Source organism: Tenrec ecaudatus, chromosome 4 (assembly GCF_050624435.1).
Source record: "Tenrec ecaudatus isolate mTenEca1 chromosome 4, mTenEca1.hap1, whole genome shotgun sequence".
Classification (NCBI taxonomy): Eukaryota; Metazoa; Chordata; class Mammalia; order Afrosoricida; family Tenrecidae; genus Tenrec; species Tenrec ecaudatus.
Window position 1 is genome coordinate 1485544 of NC_134533.1, and position 22721 is coordinate 1508264.

A 22721-nucleotide genomic window follows, 5' to 3' on the forward strand; every position below is an offset into this window, starting at 1 on the left:
GACACGGAGTTGCAGTCTCCCATCTCCACCAGCCTCTCCCTGTCCGTGTCCGCTTTGCTGAGTTCTCACTTCCCTGCTCAGTGGGTGGTTTAAACGTTGCCTATTACGTAAAAACCACACAGAAGCCCTGGTGGCACTGTGAGCCTGGCATTGGGTTGATAACCCCAAGGTCAGTGGTTCGAGCCCACTAGCTACTCTGAGGGAGAAAGATGAGTGCCCCCATTCAGATGGACAGTCCTGACACCACAGAACGCGTCACATGGAGTCAGAACCGACGGGACAGCATGGGTTTTTGGTTTGGTGTGTTGGTACTTCTCCTGAGGGGTGCGGCTGGGGGCTGTGACACTTGTTGACCAGATGAGCATGGAGGTGCCCCTCCCAGATTCCCGCCCCTGCCTCCCACCCTGCCCCGCCTTGGAGTTCTGTGCGTGGCTGTGGGTCCACAAAGGCTACTCAGACCCAACACAGAAGCCCCCAGCTCCACAGGCGCTGCTCTTCAGCACTGTCCCTGGGACCCCTAAGTCTCTCATCCCTGTGCCCCCTCTGCCCTTCACCAGCCCAAGAAAGAGGCCGCTGGAGTCCGGAGAAACATCCATGTCCGGATTTATTACAACACATTGTTTCCAAATACAAAAGGAGGGACAGGACAGATGGACGGACAGAGCGGAAGGTTTGGCCTCTCTCAGTTCATGTCTGAGGCAGGAGGGGTTGGGGGTGGCCAGCCCCCCCCCAGAGGGCCTGAGGGGGACCTGCCTCCTCCCTGCAGCTGCTGTTCCCAGAAAGCCGCAGAAGGGGCAGGTACATTCTAGGGGGGGAGCCCCCATGCCAACCACTGAGCTGGGGCAGGGTGGGCAGAGGTTTGGCAAGGATTCTGTGGTCCGGCCCTTCCCACACTGAACAGTGGGGGCAGATAGGCCTATCTCCTGCCCTGGGCTGTTTACTTGGGGGTGATCAATGCCTTAAGAGCAAGAACCAGGACAGATTAAGGCCCTGAGGCCCCCACATCTCAGGGGAAGCCACCGCGAAGGAGGTGGCCTGGGGATAGGAAGGGGTGGGAGAAAGTGGGGCCGGGGGACCTGCCTCCTGGGTTTCAGGGCCCAACCATGAGCCCCAGACCACTGTCTCCCGGACAGCACAGGGAGGGGTGGGGGGTGTCGAGAAGGGGTTCAGTGCGTCCTCCACACCCAGGGTCACCCGATGCGACAGACAGACAGATGGGGGCACATTTACATAATTAATAATAATAATAATAATTAACCAATGATAATAAATACTTAAACCTCTAATCCGTAGATTGCAAATACAACAATGATAGCTTATTTTCTTGGGGAGCGGGGATGGGGGAGGTGGGACGAGGACAGGAAAAGGACTTTCGCTTTGAGGAGGACTGGGGGCAAAAGAAGTACAGAGAGGGAACGGGGGAGGGGTGCAGCTCCGGGGGCATGGGGACCCTGTCCTGCCTGGGGCCACCCATCCCCATCACCAAACCCAGAGATCAGTGCCCCCAAAGCCTTGGGGCCCCAGGGGATCTCTGGGGCTTTTCTCCTGTCCTCAGCTCCTGGCTGGGGGTGGGATGGGGGGCAGGCCTGTGGCCTGCAGATACCATGGGAGCCTTCTGAGGGGAGCAGCTCTGGGAGGGGGCTGTGCAGAGGGCTTTCTACCCTGGGAGGCTACCCACCCTACCGCCTCGCCCTCCAAGATGTGGGGCAGACATGGGGCACCTATTACCTCTATGTGCCCAGAGACAGCTCTCTCAACGCAAGGACTGTCCACCGCCACCCAAGGATAAGGGTCTGAGTGGTGCTAGGTCCCCACCTCCCAAAGCAAGACCGGTTTGCTCTGGCACCTCTGCCCACAGGTATACCCCTGCATCCACCTGCTTCCCAGGGGCCTGGAGCTGGCGGGGGCATGACACGGCTCTGGGCACTGCTCACTCCACTCCTCTGGCCTTGAGATAGGCACCACTCCCCCTGCTGTTTTTCCCCCAGGGCAGGGGCTAGGAGGGTGGGCGACAGTCCAGGAGCTACAAGGGGGTCAGTCTCCAGGAAGTCCAGGAGTCCCATCCCACCCACCCTGGGGGCTTGCATCACTGGACCACCCACAAGAGGCCCCTCTATGGAGATCCCCACTGGTCCATTCACCACCCCCCTAAACCCTGACCCTGTCCAGCCAATGCCCAGAAGACTAACAGGGACCTGGTCTGAGGTGGGTGGGAGGTGGGGATGGCCACTAAACCGTCAAGGGGTCTGGCCAGGCATCCTTGGTCACCCCCTGGCTCTTGGGGCCAGCCTCCCTGCCCCCTCCTCCCGCCCCCAAATCCTATGGCTTTGGTGCAGAGCGGGAGAAAGGAGCAGAGAGGAGGGGGCTGGAGGGGAGAGGAGGGGGTGGGGGGCAGGAGGTTCTGTGGCTCAGTTTGTGGCAAAGAAGGTTGTGTTTTTTTGTTTTCTTTTCTTCCCTTTCCTCCCTTTTTCTTATGTAAAAAGTGCACGCAAGGGCTTCCTGTGGGGTGGGGGCCGGGGAGGGGCCCAGGCCTGGCACCCAGCTCTGGCCGCAGATGGCCTCATATTGCTTAGAAACCAGCGTTTCAGTTCAAATACCAGACAGTAAAAACCGAGGGCCACCTGCTTCGGTGCTTCTCACTGCCAGACGAACAACTTCAATAAATAAAAAACCGAAATATTTGCTTCTCCATAAAAACCGCGAGGACCCCTCCTTCTTGCTGGGTCCCAGAAAGAATCCGCATCTCGGTCGCGCCGCCGGAGCCCTGGGGCCCCGCTGGTCGGTCCCGGCCTGCCGTCAGGACACTTCGATGACCTCCACGCTGCCTGAGAAACTGGCCTGCTTGCCCAGGGCGGCCAGCTCCTCGCCGCGCGCGCGCCCCTCCACCATGCCCTCCTCGAACTCCATCTGGCAGCTGCGGCGCTTGAACTGCGTCTCGGGGGCCGGCTCCTCCGGCCAGCCGGTCCGAGCGTCCCGGGGCTCGGCCCGCGCCGCCTCCCGCCGCCGCAGGTCGCTGCCCCCGCCGCCCGCGTTCTGCGCACCCGGCAGGCCGAAGGGCCCGAAGCGCGCGCCGCCCACGCCGCCCGCCCCCTCGGGGCTGAAGCACCAGGGCCCATCGGGCGACGGCGTGCCGGGCGAGTCCAGCGGCGGCGTCCAGCCCCCAGGGCCGGCCGGCTGTCCGGGGCCGGGCAGTCCGGGTGCCGAGAGCGCCGACAGGCCGTGCCGCGGAGTCTGCCGGGCCGCGTCGCTGAAGTTCAGGGCCAGGCCGTGGGCGGGCGAGCGTGCAGGGGAGCCGGCGGGGGGCCGCGCGCGCCGGCGGGGCCGCGGGCGGGCCTCGGGCGCCAGGTCCGGGCTCTCTGCGCTCGGTGAGGGCAGGCCCAGCGCGCCCCCCGGGCCGTCCAGCTTGTAGAGCTTGGGGACCTCTCCTGGGTCCGGGGGTTCGGGGCCGTCGGGCCGCCGGCTGGGTGTGTAGGCCGACTTGATGTCCAGCGAGAAGGAGCGCTTGAGGCGGTTGGCGTCCTGCAGGCGGTCGGAGGAGAGGTGCAGGCCTCGCAGGCCCTGCTGCAGGGCGCTGGTGGCCGGGGCGGAGGCCTGTGCCAGGGGCTCCCCGACTGTGGCGGGCGAGCTCTCCCAGGCTCCGGGGGCGGCGGCGGGGGCGCTCTCTGAGGTAGGTGGTGGCAGCGGCGGCAGAGGGGCTGAGGGGCCCGGGAGGGGCGTCCCGTCGGCCTGCAAGGCAGCCAGCAGCTTCAGACTGCGTTCATACTCCAGCAGCTGGCCAAGGAAGTTGAAGTTGGGAGAGATGGTGGGGCGCCGGTCCTTCACGAACCTGGGGGCAGGGTGGGCAGGATGAGGCAGGGCCCTGACCGCCTGTCTCTGCCCCTGAGTGAGCCCCACACCCAGCGGCCAGCCCTGGGGCGGGTGTGTGTGTGTGTGTGTGTGTGTGTGTGTGTGTGTGTGTGTGCAGGGGGGGGGAATGAGGTGGCCCCGGGGAAGGGCCCGGGATGGGTGGCTACCTGTAGGCCTCATCTGAGGATAAGCCCATGGTCTTCATGATGTAGGCGATGGCGATGGTGGCGGAGCGGGAGATGCCGGCTAGACAGTGGACGATGACTTGGCAGCTGGACAGCTTGGCTTTATCTAGGGGCAGGTTGGCAGTGGTGTGGGGGAGGCCTGGGGTTCCAATGCCCCTCCTCACCAAGGCAGTAGCCTTAGGGGACCCGCCCCCTTCCTGCCAAGTCACCAGCTGCTTCTCAGATTGCGGTGCCCTCCTTCGGGCAGGAGTGGCTGCCCTCTGGGGGACACTGCGTGCGTGGCAGCACACACACAAGCACACTCACGAGTATGCAGGCACACACACACACACCCCAGCTGCACACACACACACAGTGTGCACACGCACCAGACACACACAGTGCGTGCACAGCTACCCGCTACATGTGCACCCACAAATAGATGTGCTGATGCGGGCTGCTCCTACACATGCATGTACCAGCTCAGAACATGTACATGCGTACATCCCAGTATGTACAGCATGCACCCACATTAGGCTACACGGCACGTACATAAACGAAGTATGGCACACACACAAATACAAACACGTGCTGATGCTAGCCACTCCTACACATGTACACACAAGCTTGATACACATACACATGTGCACACTCACACGCAGGCATCTCAGCCGCCTCCATGGATATACAGCATGTATGCACACCAGCTGATACACAGTGTATGCACAAAGGAGCTACTGTGTGCACATGACTACATGCGCTGATGCTGGCCACTCCTACACATGCATGCACAAGCTCAGTACATGGACACGTGTGCATGGACCACACAGACATAGCTGTGACACATGCACGTACATCCTTGCCACACACACATGGATACTCACAGACACACACAGCCCAGCCACACGCACATATACAGCATATCTGCACACCAGACTTTACAGTGTGCGCCCACACTAGTTACTGTACTGACATGAATACATGTGCCCATGCAGGCCCCTCCTACTCCTGCATACTCATGCACACCGCAGACTGCCCTGCTGGCTCCCCGAATGGATGAGTGCGCCCACCGCTGTGGCCACCCCCCCTTGCTCACCGATGAACTCCACCGACTTGTCCAGCCAGGGCAGCAGCTTCTCACAGTAGCTGTCATTGACGGGGACGCGCATAAAGCGGCTCTCACAGATGAAGTCCGGCTTGGGGCAGGAGTTGCTGGCGTTGAGGACGTAGCTTATTCCGTTTTGGGTCATCAAATCCTGGGGTCGGAGGCAGGAGGAGGAAGGGAACGGGGGAGTATCATAAGAAGGAGAGAAACCTTCTGTGGAGCTGCGCAAGACCCAGGAATTTGACGCTTGGGCTGACTGCTCCCTGTGTAGGGTGCCGTGAGTCACCTGAGAAGCATGCTAGGTGAGCTTGGGTCAGGCATGACATGTGTGGGGGCTTGGTCAGGAGTCCAGCTCTGCCCCTGCTGACACGCACAGACCCCCTCCTTGCCAAGGTCTCTGGCTATGTCCCCACCCACAGTCCTGGGTGGGGGGAGGGTGGCCGGGAGGTCTTCGGGGCAGCCAGAGGGAACCCTCCGAATGCCTTCTCCCTCCTCACCATTTTTATTACAGATCATTTCAGGGCTGGCCAGGGGCCAGGTGACATCAGCAGTGGGGCATTCCTACGCCATTGTAACTCAGCCCAACCCCCTCCAGGTCTCCCAGACCCTGTGGGTTCCACCCCTCCCCCCCCCAGCCCAGTCTACTCCTGTCCACGGCCCACCTCAGCCCCCAGCTCCCTGCCTCCCACCAGAGCCCCTGATGGCCACACACCTTGTTCAGGACATCTTTCTGAGAGCCCAGGTAGAGGTGAGGCAGGATGCGGGTCAGGCCCACGCTGGGCACCGGCAGGCAGGGCTGGGAGAGGCTCATGGGCAGCAGGGTGGCCGGTTTGCCCTCGCAGAGGCCGGGGAAGCAGGAAGAGAAGGTGGCAAAGCCACCTGCAGAGGAGGGGGCCATGGAGCATGTGGTCAGCAGGAGGCCATTATGACAGGTGACCCAGTGTGGCCCCCTCCCCCCAGAGCCTGTTTCCAGCCACGGCACCTGCAGTAGAGGCAGCCTGCCACTGTTCACATGTGGACGCTGACTCTGACCACAGTGGCTACAGGCTGCTGCCTACCCACAGGCGACTCCACTGACTAATTAGGGGCTGGCTGAGGATGCCATGGGCAATGCCCATAAAAGTGACTGTGGTGGAAGGGCAGCCAGGCGTGGGGCCCCAACCACCAGGGTCCTGAGTGGGAATCTGGCTCATGTAACCCCGATGGGAGCTTGTCTCCCAGCTCCCAACACCATGGCCAGTGGCCAGGCCATGCTTCCTGCACCTGCGCTGATGCAATCCTGGCCTTAAGCTGGCAGGGGCCCCTGGCCGGACTGACGTGCCAGGACCAGGAGGCCTGGGCTTCTGAGGGCCCCTCCCCCTGCATGACATCACCTCCCCCCCACCCCCCGGGTTGGCATTGCCTGCAGGGACATCTGTGCTGTGGCTCTGGCTACAGTCCACCCTGGGGACAGGGACTGCAAAGCGTACAGTGGGGCCAGCTCCGTCCTTGCTGCTCCCGACTCGTGCAGGTGTCCTAGCCCACGGGTGAGGCAGAAGGAACCTATCCGTTGGTTCCTAGTCCCAGGCATGTCCCAGAGCCAGTGTGTGTCCCCAAGGAGCACAGCACTCCTCTGACTGCAAGGGGCTTGTGGGTGGTCTTGTCACAGGGCTGGCACAGCCAGCCAGACTCGGAGGGCTGGTCCTGGTGCTGGGAGTGACCTGTGGCTCCAATCAGCTGATTGGCAGCACTGAGCACACCCCAGTACCTGGCAGCGGGAGGGAGTCGGTGCCGCAAGCTGACCACACTGCTGGGCGCAGGTGGTCCTTCTGCGTGTGATGTGCCGCTGGCCACAAGCACAGCCGATCTCATGTATCACACAGAGGCCACAAAGCCACCCACCAGAGGGAGGGGGTGGGAAGGGTGGTGCTCGGACCCCAGGCCCCAAAAGTAGTTTCCACCCTGTCCCTCCGAGGCAGTCAGTGACCAGGGGCCCAATGACCCCAAGGACGGAGAAACCTGGGGCCCCACCTTTATTCTTGACCACACTCCAGGGGCCAAACTGTAGGTACCTCCCATCAGAACGTCTGAAGGGGCACCCTGAGCCCCATGGGAGCTGGACCCTGAGGGGAGTGGAGGCAGCAGCTGTGGGGGTGGGGGCAGTGATGGGGGCCGGGGAGGCATGGAGGAGGTGTCCCTTCCAGAATTTCCTGGTCCTGCCAGCAGGGGTTGAGCATGAGCTGGGTGTTCAGGGCTGGGGAGCGTGGGGCCAGCCGAGACCCAGACACACCCCTCCAGCCTCCCTTGCTTGTGCCCCATCCTCTGAGCTGCTTGGCTAGTGCAGTTGAATTTCACCAGGGACAGGGAGGCCAGGAGGGGAGCGGAATGGTGGTGGGGCGCCTCAAGGCTTCTGAGCACCCTCCCTCAAGTGACAGCCATGGTGGGGCTCCCTCTGGAGGAGGGAGAGGGCAGAAATGGGTGGCCTGTGCGCACAGTGCCCGCTGAGCTGCCATCTGAGTGGGTGGCCAGCCCTTGGTGGGTCTGGTCTCAGGGCATAGGCCGGAGGCCCTGGGCATGGCTCTGTGAGCCTACTGCTCCCGGTCATGTCTGTGCCTCCCCATCTGTGTTGTGTGTGCATGTTATGCACAGTGGTCTGGTACATGTGTGTGTGGTGGTTGTGTACATGTCTGTCTCTGTGTGTGCATGTGGTGAACCTGTGTATATTCACGCCGGTCCTGTGCATATCTGTGTGCACACAGTGGCCCTGACTATGTGCATGCTGGTCCCGTGCATGTCTGTGTGTGCACATGAGCATGAGGTGGTCCTGTGCATGTCTGTGTGCATGCGACTGGGCAAAGCAGGCTTGCAGAGGGCCCAGGTGTGCCCTGGCTGAGAGCAGCCTGTGGTTGCTGAGGAGAATGTGGTAGCCTTGGGGACTTGGTGGAGGGAGCCCAGATGCTCACATACCTCTATTGGGGTGTTACACATTGTGCCCAAGGGAGAGGTACAGACTCCCATCTGGCCACCCCACTGACCTGTGTGCCAAGGGAAAGGACTAGTGCTGGCTTAGGGTGGCCTCTGTCTCCACTCTCACCAGAAACCATGGGCAAGTCCCTTCCCCAGGCTGGGGCTGCTTCCCACCTATGTGGCCTGGGGAGAGGGCTACAGTGACGTCACCACCCTCACTGTGGGCAGACAGTCTCAGACAGAGTCAGTGTCATGGTGTGAATGGTCCCCAAAAGACACACCTGAGTCCTGGCCCTGGCCCCCGTGGCAGTGACCTTGTTTGGAACTAGGACCCTGTAGGGGGAAGCAGTTAAGTTCAGGTGGAGGGGACACAGGGGGGCACAAATGCTCCCTCCATGAGTGGTGCCTCTAGAAGTGACACAGAGACAGGAGGGGAGGACACAGAATTGGGGATGATGGGGCCATCAGCCAAGGAATATGAGAGCTGGTAGGGGCTGGGTGGCCCTGCATGCAGAGCTCTGGCCCCAGATGGAGGGAGAAGACTGACAGTGGTGCCAGCTACTGCAACCGATGGCAGGTTCCCTGTCCCCTGAAGCAAACCCACTCTGCTGCTCTGCCAGGTCTGCTGACCCTCCCAGCCCCGTCTCTAGGCTCTCTGCCAGCTTGCCCTGGCACTGACACCTGTCTGAAATCTGCCACCTACTCCAGCCTCACCCCTGCCCTACCTCCACATCTTCCCCTCTGCATTCTCTCTCGTGGTAGACTGGGCTCACCTGGGTCTGCCTGGTGGGGGTATCACCTTATAAAGTGACCCCTAGCCCCTGACGTCTGACCAGGACCCTCTGAGACTTAGGTCAGCACTTGATTGCCATGAGGGAGGGGGCTTGGGACAGCACCTCCACGTCCCCCATGCCCACCCTCACCTGGCATGTACCCCTGCTAGCCCCAACACAGACCAGCCCCACTAGGCTCCTACCCTCTGGTGGGGTGGGGTCACGGAAGCTTTCCCCATGTGGCTCTCCTAGGATAGGACCATCTAGAACCCTCACTGAACCCGTGTGCTTGTGTGGGCAGTGTGTGTATGTTTGTGTGTGTGAGTGTAGAGTGTGTTCATGTGCATGTGTCTGTGTAGAGTGTGCATGTGCGAGTGTGGGTGCACACATGTGCATACATGTGCGTGTTTGTGGGGAGTGTGCATGTGTGTGTGTGCGTGTGTGGAGGGTGTTGCATATGCATAAGTGTTCGAGGGGGGCGTGTGCACGTGAGCGTGTCATGTGCGAGCATGTGCATGTGTCTGTGCAGGGCTGGTTGGCCAGGTGCTTTTGGAGAATGGGTCAGTTGGGGGTGGGGAGGTGGCGGTCTCTGCTTATCCTCTGGTAGCAGCTGTGATTGGCTAGGTTGTTGCTAGGCGAACGGCAGGGACTGAGTCAATCTTTCTGGGGATTTCCCTGTACCAGCTGAACTCTGTGTCAGCTGGAGCTTTCCAGATGGAAGAGGGACACCGCCACCAGGCCTGGAGTCTGGGAGGGGTGCACACCTCCGTCTAATTCCCCTCTTCTGGTTCCACCAGAGGGCCCAGGGGAGGGGGGGTGGAGGCCAGGGGGTGGGGGGGGAGAAGGATCTGGGGTGCTGTGGGGGCAGGGTGGTGGAGAGTGGTACGGACTGTGCCCCCCCTTCCCCAGACCATGCCAGGGACCTGGGACTCACCAGTAAGGATGGCGACGCTGTCGAAGCAGCCGTCCAGTTTGCTGAGCAGCAGCGAGAGGAAGCTGTCCGCGGCCAGCACGCTGGCGTCGTGTGTGCTCTGGTCATAGACCACCACGTCCTGGGGCTCTGCCGACTCCACCTGGTGGGCATGCGGACAGAGGTCAGGGGCTCGGCCACCCCGTGCTGCTGCTGCCCATGTCCACCAGCCCAGGGTAAGGAGCTGTCACCTTGCTGCCTGTGGGCAGGGCCAGAGCAGGCACTAGCCTCCCTGCCCGGTACCCCCACACCTGGACAGCAGCAACTGAGCTAGCCCCGCCCCCAGCGCCCCTAAGCTGAAGCTGCAGGGGAACCCCGGAGGCTGCTGCTCAGAAGACAGCGTGGAAGAGGGACTCCCCTCTCCTGGGATCTGTGTGGGCCACCAGGCGCGGATGCGGAGTAGAGACTACTCAGGAGCGCCGTGGCCCCGCCCCCAGCACGCGCAGTCCTGCTGCCAGCCGCGGATGATGTCACCGGCAGCCAATGGGAACGCGCTCTGGCCGCGTCCTCGCTGGGCCTTTAATCACTGACGGATTCCCTGCCTGGGGGCCTCTGGAGCGGCTCTGCTGGATGGGTGGGGGGGTGGGGCGCCCCATACAGGGCTGCCCCACCTGGGTCTGCGTGTGCGCGCAGACCTCAGCTCTCCCTCTAAGCCACCCGGTGCCACCTCCCGCCCCCCAGGCCACAGAGGTGGCATTCCTGAGGCTGGGGAGGCAGTGAAGAAGGGGGGCGCTCCCCTTCCAAACCCACTGTCTTGGTGGTTTCTTCCCAGAAACAGAATTTGCTGTCTCTGGGGATTCTCCAGGTGCTCGCCTGGTGGAGGGGTCAGAGACCACCACTCAGCCAGCTCAGCGTCCACTACTGTGGTAGAGTGGCGGCCGACTCCCACTGACCCCAGAGGACAGAGTAAACTGCTCCACAGGGTTTCCAGACGCTGGTGCAGAAAGCCGCCTCTTTCTCCTAAGGAGGGACTACTGGCTTTGAACAGTTGACATTGCAGCCCACCGGTTAACCTCCAGTGTTTCTGGGAGCCACGGAGGCCCCCAGGCGGGAAGGCAGAGGGGTGGCTAAGTAGGCCATTGAGCTGGTCTATGAACCGAGTCTGCTCCACCAGCTGAGGGATCACGGTGTAGCACTTTCACGCAGCACAGTCCTCTCCGAAACACTACATGGCCAAGGTCAAGGCAGGCCGTGTGACCTTGCTCTGCAGCATGCAGAGAGAGGACCCTAGAAACCCGCACCCCAGCCCCCCAGCCCCCAGGCCAGCTTTCCCAGAGGAAGAAGCAAAGGGGCCACGTGCAAGATGGGCGAGCCTGGATGGGGTCTGCGCTGGGTGGAGGGCAGTGCTGTGGCTTCCCTCGAAAAGCCTACGGAAGTTCAAGCGTGAGCATTAGCTGGGTGGTGACTACACAGCTCTCCACGGACCTCTGGGCCACCCCCCAGGCCTGCAGACCCCGCAATCCTGTCCCCCATGTGCATCTGCACTGCCCAAGCCCCACGGCAGTCTGCACACCCACTTCACCCCCAGTTACTCTGTGTCCCAAATGGGCCAGGGATGTGGGGCACAAATGAGGTCACCCCTGTGGGGCTGAACACAAACCAGAAAGAGCCAGTGCTGGGGGAGGGGTATCCCACAGGGGGGCATCTGTGCAGTGCTGAGGGACTGGCAGATGGCTCAGGGGTGAGGGGTCTGTAGGTAGTGGGGAGCTCCTAGAGGAGGTGGGGGCCCCAGAGGAGGTGGGAACCCCTGGAGGAGGCGGGGGTCTCAGGGACGTGAGGACCCTAGGTGGGGTCCTGCGTGGCCTGGCTGGTACCTGACTTCGAGAGGCGGGCTGGACGAGCTCGGCGATGGTGACCTTGCCCTGCAGTAGCCGGCGCCTCACCAGCTTGGAGCAGCAAATGTTGATGGAGCTGAGCACGTGCCAGCTGTTGTACTCCACGAAGGAGCGGCTGTCGATGACCAGTGGCCCCCCGGGCCCGCCCCGCAGCAGGCTGGCTAGCTTCTTGGCATCCATCACCTTCCGTGGGAGCCGGTCCCCAGCCATAGTGGGCAGTTGGGGTGGGAGAAGGGAGGGACCCCTGAAGCGAGGAGGGGCTGTCCAATGGCCCAGGTTCTGGCCTAGAGTTTGGAATGACTGGGCATGGTGTCAGACCTGTGGGGGTGAAAGGGAGGTCAGCAGGGTAAGCCCAGACTCAGAGGGGCTGGGGGGTGGGCTGGGACACCCAGTGTGGTTCCTCTGGCTGCTTTAGGAAGACCAAGTCCGACCAGCTTTATGGGGGAGGGAGTCAGACTGGTGTCCACAAAATGGCACGCCCTTCTGGGAAAGCTTGTCCCCTCTGGGTTGTGGGGGCCACTGTACTGCCCTCCTCAGCAGGAAGTCACAGACCCAAAGATGTTCCCATCCTGTGCCAACCGTCACCCACTCCACCCTTCCTCAGCACCCTTCTAGCCTCCCACAACCCTGTGGACAGCAGCTCTGAGCCCACGATCCTGGAGCCCCAACAAGCCAGGGGCAGTGGGGAGGCTCATGGAGGTGGACAGTGGTTTGCACTCCACAGGTGGGGCTCGGAGGGGAATTGGGTGGGGGTCCCCAGCCACCACCACTGTCCCCACTGGTGTCCCACACACTTGCAGGAATAGTGAGGAGCAGGTGCCCCACAAGGGTTGTAGCGCTGGGGACATCAGGGTGATCTGGGGCGAGGGCATCAGAGGATGAACATCTGCACACTTGAGCCCCTCTGAATGTTGGGTCCCTCCCAGCCGGACCTCCCAACCTTAGGCTAAGGAGTGTACGGAGGAAAGAGGGGGGCAGATCCTGGGGACCTGTGGGCTCCAGACCCTCCTCTTGGGGTCCAGTCTCTGCCTTACCCTACACTGTTAGTCCCTGAGTCCCCACTCCTACTAGGATGGGACCTTCTCTAGCCCACCCCAGGTATCATAACCCCCACACCCCAGTATGATGAGCTTGCTTTAAATATGGGGGAAACTGAGGCTCAGTGTTAGAGTGTTGTCAGTGGAAGGTCACATGTAAAGGGGGCCCATGGAACCAGGACCTCCTAGCCCCCCTGGAGGCCTCCTTCCCAGAGGACCCTTCCCCCCCCTACCCCCAGTATGGGATCCAAGAATACAGGCAGACAGAGGGATCCCCAGAGAGGCCCCTAGTTCTCAGACTCATCACAATTATGTAACATCAGTGGCCCCCAGGCTGGAGTTCCATCCATCATCCTTGACCCTTAACAATTTTGGGGGCCCCAGAGCCACGGGAGAGGAGGTGGGGGGCAGGGGTCTCATAGTAGCAGGTGTGGGCTACACACCACTTGGCCAAGCTCCAGAACAAGGTGGGCGGCCCCAAGATTCTCACTCCACTTTATTCCCCCCATCTGGCCCTCCCTGACTCCAGCTTGGCTGTCCCCTCCCACTTGGACCTAATGTCGTCCTGGCTGGACAGGCAGCTAGAGGCTGCGGACCCAAGATCTGGGTGGCCATGTGCCTGGTCAGTGTCAGAGACATGGGGGTTGGTGGACAGACCCACCCACCCCCACAGCCCCAGTATCCTCTGGGTCTTTTCCGCTGTGGGGGCACCTGGACCACACGAGGCAAAGATGATAGGGAGGGTGGATATCTCTGCCTGCTGAGGGGTCTCTGCCTATCCCTCCAAGGGGCATCTGCTGGCCTGAAGAAGGGCCCCATCCAGTGAGGGGTATCACCATCCCACTGCTGTCTGATTTCGCAAATACTTCTGGGCACCCCCCACCCCCCTGGTGACAGGCTGTCAAGGTGAGGGGCAGAGTTCTCCTTCCCTGGGAACTTGGGACCATGAGGCAGGCTCTGAGACCCAGGGGCTGCATGAGACCCAGGCCTGGGACCCTGTGGAGGGGGCCCTACAGCTGATACTGCAGTCATTGCCGGTCTTAGCCCATGGGAGCCCAGTGCCCACCCTCTGGGGGTACAGAGCAGTTGGGGTCCTAGGAGGAGCAATGCCCCAGAAATCAAGGCTGGAGGATGGGTGTGCTGGAGGGGGGGCATAGTCCTGGGAGGGGAGTCCAGAGGTGGGGGCCAGTGGGCAAGGCTAGAGGGTGGGCAGATGGGCCCCTCTGCCTGCTACCTGGCCCGTGCTGACTCCCAAGGCATCCTCCCAGCTCGGCCCTATTAGCCACTGCAGCACTGCTCTTTGCAGCCGAGGGGGACTCATTAGTAAGTTAGCGCCTCCGCCGTCGCCATGGCAACAGCAGAGGTGCCAGGCAACCGCTGCTCCTGCCGCAGCAGCCACCGAGCAGGCTCCGGCTGCGGAGTCACCAAGGCCCCTCCCCCTCGCTCTGGCCCACCCGGAGCAGGTGCCCGCCAGGGACCCAGCCCACCGGCCCGGCACGCATGCCCTCTTGTCCTGGCCTGCCTGCCCTGGAGCTTACTACAGGGCAGAGAGCTGCAGGGAGCGCTCGCTTGCGCTCCTGGCAGCATGCGCGGATGAAGGTCGCTATAGGTAGGACTTGAGACTGCACTGTCAGGGACCTTGTACCCAGACCCTCCCAAACCAGGTCCCTCCACTCCCACCCCCTCAGCCACACAACACCCAGGAGCAGAGGGGAGTGGCTCCCCAGGGTCAGCCCCACCTGCTCTTATCAAAGGACTTTGGGCGAGCCCAGGGGGCAGCTGCTCCCCACCCAAAGCCAGAAGGAGGCCCCTCCCAGGCAGCAGCAGGGCCTCCCCGCTCCCTCTCCCGGGTGCCCCCCAACGGCTGAAGTGGCCCAGTCCCCAGGAGCCCGCCGGAAAAGGAACACTCCCTGGCGAGCACTGCGCAGGCACACCGGCCCTGGTGGGCATGCCGTTCCCACAGCACAGCACACACGGGGAATGTGTGCACTTACATGTGGTCATGGCCGCAAGCCCACACGCACAGACACGCTCACACCTCCACGACCTGCGACCTCAAGTGCTGACTGCGCGCGCACCTCTTCACCCCGCCGCTCTGCACACAGGGGCGCCTCACCTCAGGAGGCGTACTCAAGGCCCCCAGAGCACGCATGCATGCACGTGACCGGTCACAGCCAGAGACCTGGGCGCACCCCACACTCCGGGATCAGCACCCTGCAGGGGGACTGGCATGCGTGGGCAAAACAAAACCCGCGGGCAAGGTCCACGTCCATTCACGGCCCCACGTGTGTCCGAGAACTGGATTCTGCAGGGGAATGGGGCGGGGGCTCCCGAAAGTAGATGGCTAGGCCTTTCTTCAGGGCCCCCTCCTGATAGGCTTGACGCTCCCACTTTCGGGTGGGCATTATAGTTCTGCATTGTTTGCACTCCAGCGCCTGGAAAAGCGCCCCCCCCCACCGTGGGGAGCCCCCAGACCTCCTCATTGCCCAGCCATCTCTGGGGAAGAGAGTCTGAGGGGACTGGGGGAGAGGGAGGGGTGCCCCCACCACTTGCCTTCTCATGCACTCTCCCAAACCAAATCCATAGCCTCCACCAGGACAGGAGAGTCACAGACAGGGGCTTCCCGCCTCCACATTTTCCTGCGGCCAGCTCCAATATGTGCTCCGGGCATTGGCATTGCTAGCTTCCTTGGTGGTTCAATGCTGAAGCCACAGCACTACCAGGCTTCCCACCACTCCGTGCCTCTCACACCCCTTTGTCCCTGGGCTGCGCTGGGACAGGGCCCAGGCTGGCCTCCACTTTGTTCCAGGCTTGGATGGTGAGAGGCCAAGCAGGGTTAGGCTGCAAGGGGACCCAGCGGGCTGGGGACTGGCCACCCTCAGCTTCTGGGAGTGGGGTTCAGGCTGGAGCATGGGATGGAATGGTGGGGGAGGCGCAAGATCCTGACCATTTGGGACCTGCTTCTGTAGCCCATCTGCCTCGCCTCCCATTATAGACCCAGACAGCCCAGGCCTTTTACCAGCCACTGTCCCCTTGTCACAAGCTTGAGGTGGCCTTGGCCCTCACAGTCACAGGCTGGCTCGCCTCTCTCCTGCCCCATCAGACTCCCCTCTCTGTTTTCCTTGTGGCTCCACCTGTGGGAGGCGTGTCCAGAACCCCTGTCCCCTGGATCCAGCCCTGCATCCAGCCCTGCATCCAGCTACACCTCCTGAGTCCCTACCTTTGCCCCCACCATGCAGCGAAGGGTGACTGCAGCAGGGCTTGGGCACCCCGTATCTCCCCCATCTCTGTACGCACAACCCACTCCTCCCGACGAGGGCCACAGAACCTGCCCTAGGCCAACTGCAGCAGGACGTATTTCAACCAGATTCCAGGGTGAACTCCCAGCTCCATGTCACATGATCTGCCTGTGCAGGGCTTGGGCACTGGATGCTACAGGCAGCCCTGGGGAGGGGAGGGATGGGAGGAGAGGGGGGACCCTGGGGTATCCACAAAAGCTCCAGGGGCCAGCACCTAAGGCAGGGACCCGGCTGACCCCGAGCCTGCCTGCCAACAAGCCAGGGCCACTTGTCTCCTTCCATCCCTCACCTCCCTGCAGAGGCAAAAGCCATGCCTTCTGCAGAAGCCAGCGGGCAGCTGGGGAGCCAGAGGCGAAGGGCCGCTGCGTGGGGGGTTGAGCCCGTTGTTGTCATCCAATGCTCTGGTCGCAGGCACCCCACTTGGACCCGCTCCCCAGGTGGGCAGATAAGCTGGGGAGGCTAGGGCGTTCAGCCTGGCACTGCCAGCCCCTCCCCCCCGCCTGCGCGGCCTCTGCAGCCGCGGCTGGTCTTTATCCTGCAGAGGTCGAGTGCACAGCCCAGAGCGGGGGACAGCGGTCCTCCGCATCCCTCCCACACCCCCAACCCCCTCACGGGTCAAAGGCCTTTCTATAGCCACCCTCATCGCGCAGAAAGGAGGTCCCACTCCGATTCTGGGTCACAGCCCGGGCTGTAGGTGGGCGTCTGAAGCCAGATCCCAAAGGATCCAAAAGGCCCCTTTCGTCTTTGATGGATGCCACCCCCACCCCCAAAATACTTGCCAAGAGAAAGGCGAAGGTGGCCTGGATGGCCTGGAGCTGCTGTCGCTGGGGAAAGGGGGATGGGGGCGGGCTGGACACGCTCCGGCCGTCCCAGCAAGTGTGCTCCGGCTGCGGGCGCCGAGCCCTCAGGCACCTCCAAGAGCAGCCACCCTGCACCGCTGACCCCGGAGCTGCGCCTCGACTCCCGAACCCGCCGGTTAACCCCTTCCCCGCCGGCTGCTCACCTGGCGCCGCGCTAACCGCTCCGGGGCGCCCCTGGGTGCAGCAACACGCTCAGGTCGCCCGCTCGGCCGCACCGCCCATGGGCCCGGCGGGGGCCTGTGCAGCCGGGACAGGGGCCGTAGGGGGGCGCGCAGGCCGCGTCGCCGTCGCCGCCGCCGCCGCCGCCGCCGCCGCGGGGAGCGCTCGCTCGGGCCGGGGCGCGCGCACTGCGGGCGGGCACGCGCGCTCGCGGCGCGCATCCCAGCCCGGGCTCGGCGGGCGCGGCCGGTCCGGTCCGGTTCGGGGTCCGGGGCTTGGGCCGGGCTTGGGCCGCCGCGCTCGGACGCCGGTGACAGGCCCGGGGCGGAGGGCGGGCGCCGGCCGGGATGAGGTCATGCCGAGCGAAAAGGGCCCTGACGTCACCTGCAGCCAATCAGCGCTCGCGGCTCGGGGGCAGGTGACGTCAGCGGAGCCGGGCTCCCAGGGCCGAGCAGAGGCCGTGGCCGGGGGCCTGGGGTGCCAGCGGGGCGGGCCCTGCCACCTTCGCCCTCCGCCTGGCGCCCTCACCTCGCGGCGGCTCTTAAAGGGCCCGCGCGGCGCGTCTCAAGTCAAGGGCGGACTTGCTCGGGCCCCCGCTTCCAGGAAGCCTTCCGGCCTGGACTCGACTTCACTGGCCCCTTGGCCTGGCCTCACCGAGTGGCCCACCAAGAGGGTGCCAGGTTGCTAGCTCTCCCAGGAGGGTCCGCTTTTGTTCCAGTGACCACACCCCAACCCCCACCCCGTGCTCTTAGGCCCCCATCATGAGCGCTCCAGCCTTACCGCGGTCCACCCTTTCCGCGACCCTTGGGAGTGAGAACCAGGACCCTATCTCCCACTATATTTGAAAGGAAACGGGAAGCCACGTTCTTACAAACTATGTGGGCTCGGGGTCCCCCAAACCCACGCGCTTCCGCGTGCTATGCCTCAAGCCCCACCGACTGCCAACCAGCCCTTGACTGCTGTGAAAACCTTCCCTACCCAGGCCTCTGGCTCCTCCTGCTTGCATCCCTTGCCCTCAGGCTGTCAGTGTCGGCCCAGAGCCTGGGAAAAGAAGGCACGTGGCTGGCTGGAAGCTGGTGGTCAGCAGCAGGAACCCAGCACATGTAATTACACCTTGGGGTGCGTTCCCCGGAAGCTAACAGGGCCCAGAGACTCGCGTGGCTGTGGGTGGGGGGTGACCGGCCAGGATCGGCATGGAGATGGAGGGCCCCTAAGGTGGGGTGGGGCTGGGGGTCGGGATGGCCTCGCAGCTCCACCATCCATGGGACCTCCTCTCAGGGCAGGTCTCCTACAGGGTACAGAGGACCCAGCCCTAAACAAAAGGACAGAGACCCCCAGTCCTATGGAGGCAATTGCTCTGGGGTGTAGGTTGTATGCGTTGGGCCTGCCCTATGGAGAAGGGGTGGGCTTCCTCCAGCAGAGCCCCCAGTCCAGTAGTCACCCTCCTTGGGGAGGGATTAAGGTCCTGGGCGATGGACCCCAGTCCGTTCTGCTTGGAGAAGAGGAACCAGAAAACTGACAAATGACCCTGGCTGGCCTCCTCAGCTTGGTAGGAGGCCGGGCACCCTGCTATGTGGGTGGGGGTGTTCCTGGCTCAGGGCCAGCTTCAGAAACAAACACTCTGGGAGGGGGTGGTTCAGCTGTCCCGGAAGGAAGCCAGGAGCCCAGGGGCTGTTTGGGGCTGGGTCTTGGCCAGGCCTTTCCTCATTGGCTGGACCAGGAGGTTCCAGTGGACTCTGTGGAGGAGAAGGGCCCTGTCGGAGGTGGACCCCGGTGTGGCCAGGTTAGCAGGGGGCTGGGGAGGAGGGTCCTGCTGCTGTACAATTGGGGAGGCTGGGGGATCCAGGTAGAGCTGGGGGTGGTGGTGGCTGTGAGATATAGCTTCAGCTTGGGGTGTAGGTGGGAGCAGGGGCTGGGACCAGAGGAGGGCTACTGTTGGTGGCTGGGTAGTAGGATGGTCCCTTGGGGGTTGGATGTCAGCTGGTTCCCCTGAAGGGCCCAGGATGAACCCAGGGACTGGAGGGATGGCAGGTCCAGTTGGATTCCTTTCCTGTGTCCCTCCTCTGTCCAGCAGGGATGGGTCCGTGGGGCGTGTAGCTAGCAAGTGGCCTGGGAATGCCCATATCCCTATCGCTTGGGTGGCTTCTTGCCTGTTCAGAGCTGGTATCAGTACAGGCAAGCCCCGTGGTGCCCTCCTGCCCTCTCTGGGAGCGCCTGGTGGGTGAGTGGGCATGATTGTTTTTGTTTTGTACCCCCCTGGGGTCACTTCTTATTGTAATGTGGTCGCTGAAAACTGTGGATTCTGCCAACCACAGGGTGGGAGGTGGGAGTGTGAGGGGGTCCCTACCCTGGAGGCAGCCACTGTCTCTAGCCCAGTTATCTTTAAGAGGGGGTGTCTGAAGTTCTACACCGCCCCCCTAATTCAGGGCTTCTTTGGGAATGCCAGTAGCCATCTCTGGGGGCGCAAGGTCCTGCGGTTCGCACCCACAGATCCAGGTCGGCTCAGCACTGCTGATGGACCTGGGTGAGGCTGAGCTCATGGACTTCTGGGGAGCAGGGGTCGCCAGCGGGGTGGGGACTGCTCTGCAAACTCGGGGTCCCGCTGGGCACTGCCTGTGGGTGCGCGCGCCTTCTCGGGCTCACTGGTGCTCAGGGCAAGAGTCGCCCCAAGACCTGCGCAGGGCCGTCTGAGGTCCAGGGATGCAGGGCCAGAGGGGAGGGGCGCATCCATTGGAGGTCCGCGCGGGCGGACGCCGAGGTCCGCTCGCGCCCTCTGCCGCCCACAGGATGCAGCGCACGTCCAACCTCGAACAAACTCCCTGGTAGATTCCAATTCATAGTGACTTTATTATAGGACAGAGCAGAGCTGTCGGCAAAGAGACAGCCTCACCTCCTGCCCACGGACCTGCGATCTTTCAGTTAAAAGCCAATGCTTAACCCACGTCGCCATCAGAGTTAGCACAAAGTCACTTCTCAGGGGTGAAGGTCCGCTGTGTAAACCAACCAACCAACCAAACAACCCCTCCCCAAACTCCCTGCTATCCAGTCAACAGGTGTATACACTGGTGTACTAACTTTCCATCGCTAGATGATGTGCATCTGAGCCGGTGTGCACTCCAAGGTACCTGGGGTCTTGTTAGGCTGAGTGACCCCCATCTCTGTGTAAGAAACTGCTCAATGTCCAGATGTGGCTATATATCATGAAGGCATCCCCATCCAGTCCAACTGAGGCCCCAAAATCCCTTACTAGTTCCCCAGGCCCTTCTTCAGACTCAACAGCCACATGCCATGATGCTGCGGACCAGCCGCGGGTGCAGAGTCCGGTGGATCCAGGGTCCGTGGAACTACAGCAAGGCTCCGGTAGCTTTCAGGGTCAGTGACCGAGTCCTGGCCAGCAGGAAGCTGAAGGGGCGGAGAGAGCCTGGGAGGCTCCCAGTCCTCCTGTAATGAGAAAGCTTCCCCTCCAGGAGGCATCACCAGGCTGTACCTGGACTGACAGGTGGGATTCCACCCCTACACTCTCATACATCTTCAAGTTGACATCAAATCATGGAACCACCACTCTGGGGCATGGGGTGGGGCGGGGGAGGAACGGGGGTCAGGGGAGGCTTGCGGAGGCAGAGGTGAGGGAGATGGGCCATGAGCCAGGACAGACGGAGGTGGATGTCGGTGGGGGACTCCCCCTCCCCGACCCTCTGGCTGCCTGTCTGCACCAACCAACTCCGTGAGGAGTGACTGCTTGGCAGGCCAGTCTGGAGGGTTGGCCTCGTGTCTGCAGGCCCCTCGCCCCCCACCTTCTAGGCCCACTCCCTCGCCTGCACTCCAGCCCTCTTCATGCTCTGCTCTGCCTGCATCCGTTGTTGTTGCCGTCGTGTTTGTCCGTCTCCTTAAGGGACTCCTCTTTGGCATCGACCTTCTTGACCCAGCGGGCGGGGCTGGTCCCTCCTGACAACGCGTCCCAAATACGTGGGAGGAAGGCTCATCATGCTCCCATCTAAGGGGCCTTCTGGCTGGACTGCTCCCAGTACCGTGGACTGTTTTCTGGGAGTCCACGGCACTTTCAGCCCTCTCCGCCAACCGCCTGACTCAAAGGCATTCGTTCTTCTACAGCCTTCTTCACTCCTTGTTGAGCTGGTGTAACGGTTTCCAAGTGACATCTTGCTCTTCAGCGCGCTCAGGAGGTCGAGCACGCCCAAAGGACAACATCTAGAGCCGTTTGATGAGGCCGAATCCGCACCTTTGTTCGCCAAAGAGGTAACACGTCTTATACCCACTGTACTCCATTTACGTCAAAGCGTACACAGTCCCACACCAGGCAGTGCATCCCAGGTGGCTCCCCTGACCGGCGGAGGCTCTGCGGGTGGCGTTGGTCAGTTTTTGGGCACCTGGAGCTAGTTCACGCGCACAGACAACGTGACTGAGTGTTGATCTCTACGGAGCTTCTTTTGCTCGCGTTGTCTGCCCAGCAATACGTCGTTCGATTGCTTGACGGCTGCTTCCGCGAGCACTGACTGTGGATCCGGGAAGTCTGAAATCCTTGACTGCTCCATTTCCTCGCCGTTTATCCCGCTGTGGTTGAGGCAGGGCGGGGGGAGTGTCTTTTCTCACTGCTGTTCTGACTCATAGCAAGCCTCTAGGACTGAGCAGAACTGTCCCCGTGGGCTCCTGAGATGGTCATTCTTGATGGGAGGGGAAGCCTCATCTTTGTCTGGTGGAGTGCCTGGTGGTTTCGAACTGTCGACCATGTGGCTAGCAGCCCACTGTGTAACCGCTACGCCACCAGGGATCCTCAGCGGGTGATGGGGCTGCCAAGTGAGAGAGTTGCAGGGCACTCAGTTCCTCCAGCAGAGATGCCCGATTTGCACTAGGCTCTGCCCCTGTGCCTGCCTGGGGTCCTCGTGGCTCCAGCTGTGGTGGTTCCCCCAGCACCCTCTGCCATCACCGTAGCTTTGGGGACCTTGCTGTAGCTGCTGGCGAACTGTGGGTGGGTCTCTGGAGAGGGAGCCTCATTCCTGTCCTTAGTGGGCTCTCAGGGTGCAGATTATGCCGGGTTTAGGGGCAGCGGTGGGGAACACACTTTGGTTTCTGATGATTGTGGGTGATAATAGGAAGGTGGGCAGGGGCGTCTTCACTGTACCAGCCTCAGCACATCAGTGATTCCGCTCGCTGAGCAGCCCCCAGCTCGCCTCCGTCCCCTCGGCTTCCAGCAGCTTCATCAGCCTTAGGGTGGTCCTCCCATTCACAGGACGTGGTCACAGAAACAGGACCCACAGGGGCAGGCCAGCGGAGGCACTCCTGTGCCACACAGCCTGGCAGCGACCTGGAGCATGTGGTCCTCTTCCACACATGCCTGCAGCCACAAGTCTGATGCTCCGCAGGGTCCATGGATCCAGGTGGCCGGACCCATCCACTCCTCATCTCTGTGGCCCTGGATTTGCCCCCTGCCCTGGCCCCAAAGCCTGGTGTCCTCAGGTCCACTTCAGGCAGAGCCGTGCTCTACAGGGTCCACTTTCAGGAGCAGAGTACCAGGCCTTTCCTCTGGGGTACCTCTGGCTGACTTTGAACTACCAACCTCACTGCTAATTGCAGAGTGAGTACTTAACCATTTGTACCACCCAGGGACTCCCCAGCCGCCCCCCCCACCCCCTGAGCCCAACCTGACTCACAGCTGCCCCAGAGGACAGAGGAGGAGTGTGCACTAGGGTCTCTGAGACCAGCTTTCATGGG

The 22721-nt window shown here is 62.3% G+C and overlaps 1 protein-coding gene across 1 annotated transcript; it reads right to left on the bottom strand.

Annotated features, from left to right (window-relative positions):
• Positions 1-433: 433 nt before the first annotated feature.
• On the bottom strand, positions 434-17090 carry DUSP8 (dual specificity phosphatase 8). The gene is made up of 7 exons (XM_075545186.1): positions 16979-17090; positions 11619-11957; positions 9769-9907; positions 5828-5994; positions 5107-5266; positions 4014-4137; positions 434-3826 (listed from the first exon to the last, which is right to left on the bottom strand). Exons 2-7 carry the CDS (start codon positions 11847-11849, stop codon positions 2797-2799), a joined length of 1851 nt encoding a protein of 616 aa, XP_075401301.1. The 5' UTR covers positions 11850-11957; positions 16979-17090; the 3' UTR covers positions 434-2796.
• Between the last annotated feature and the right edge of the window lie 5631 nt (positions 17091-22721).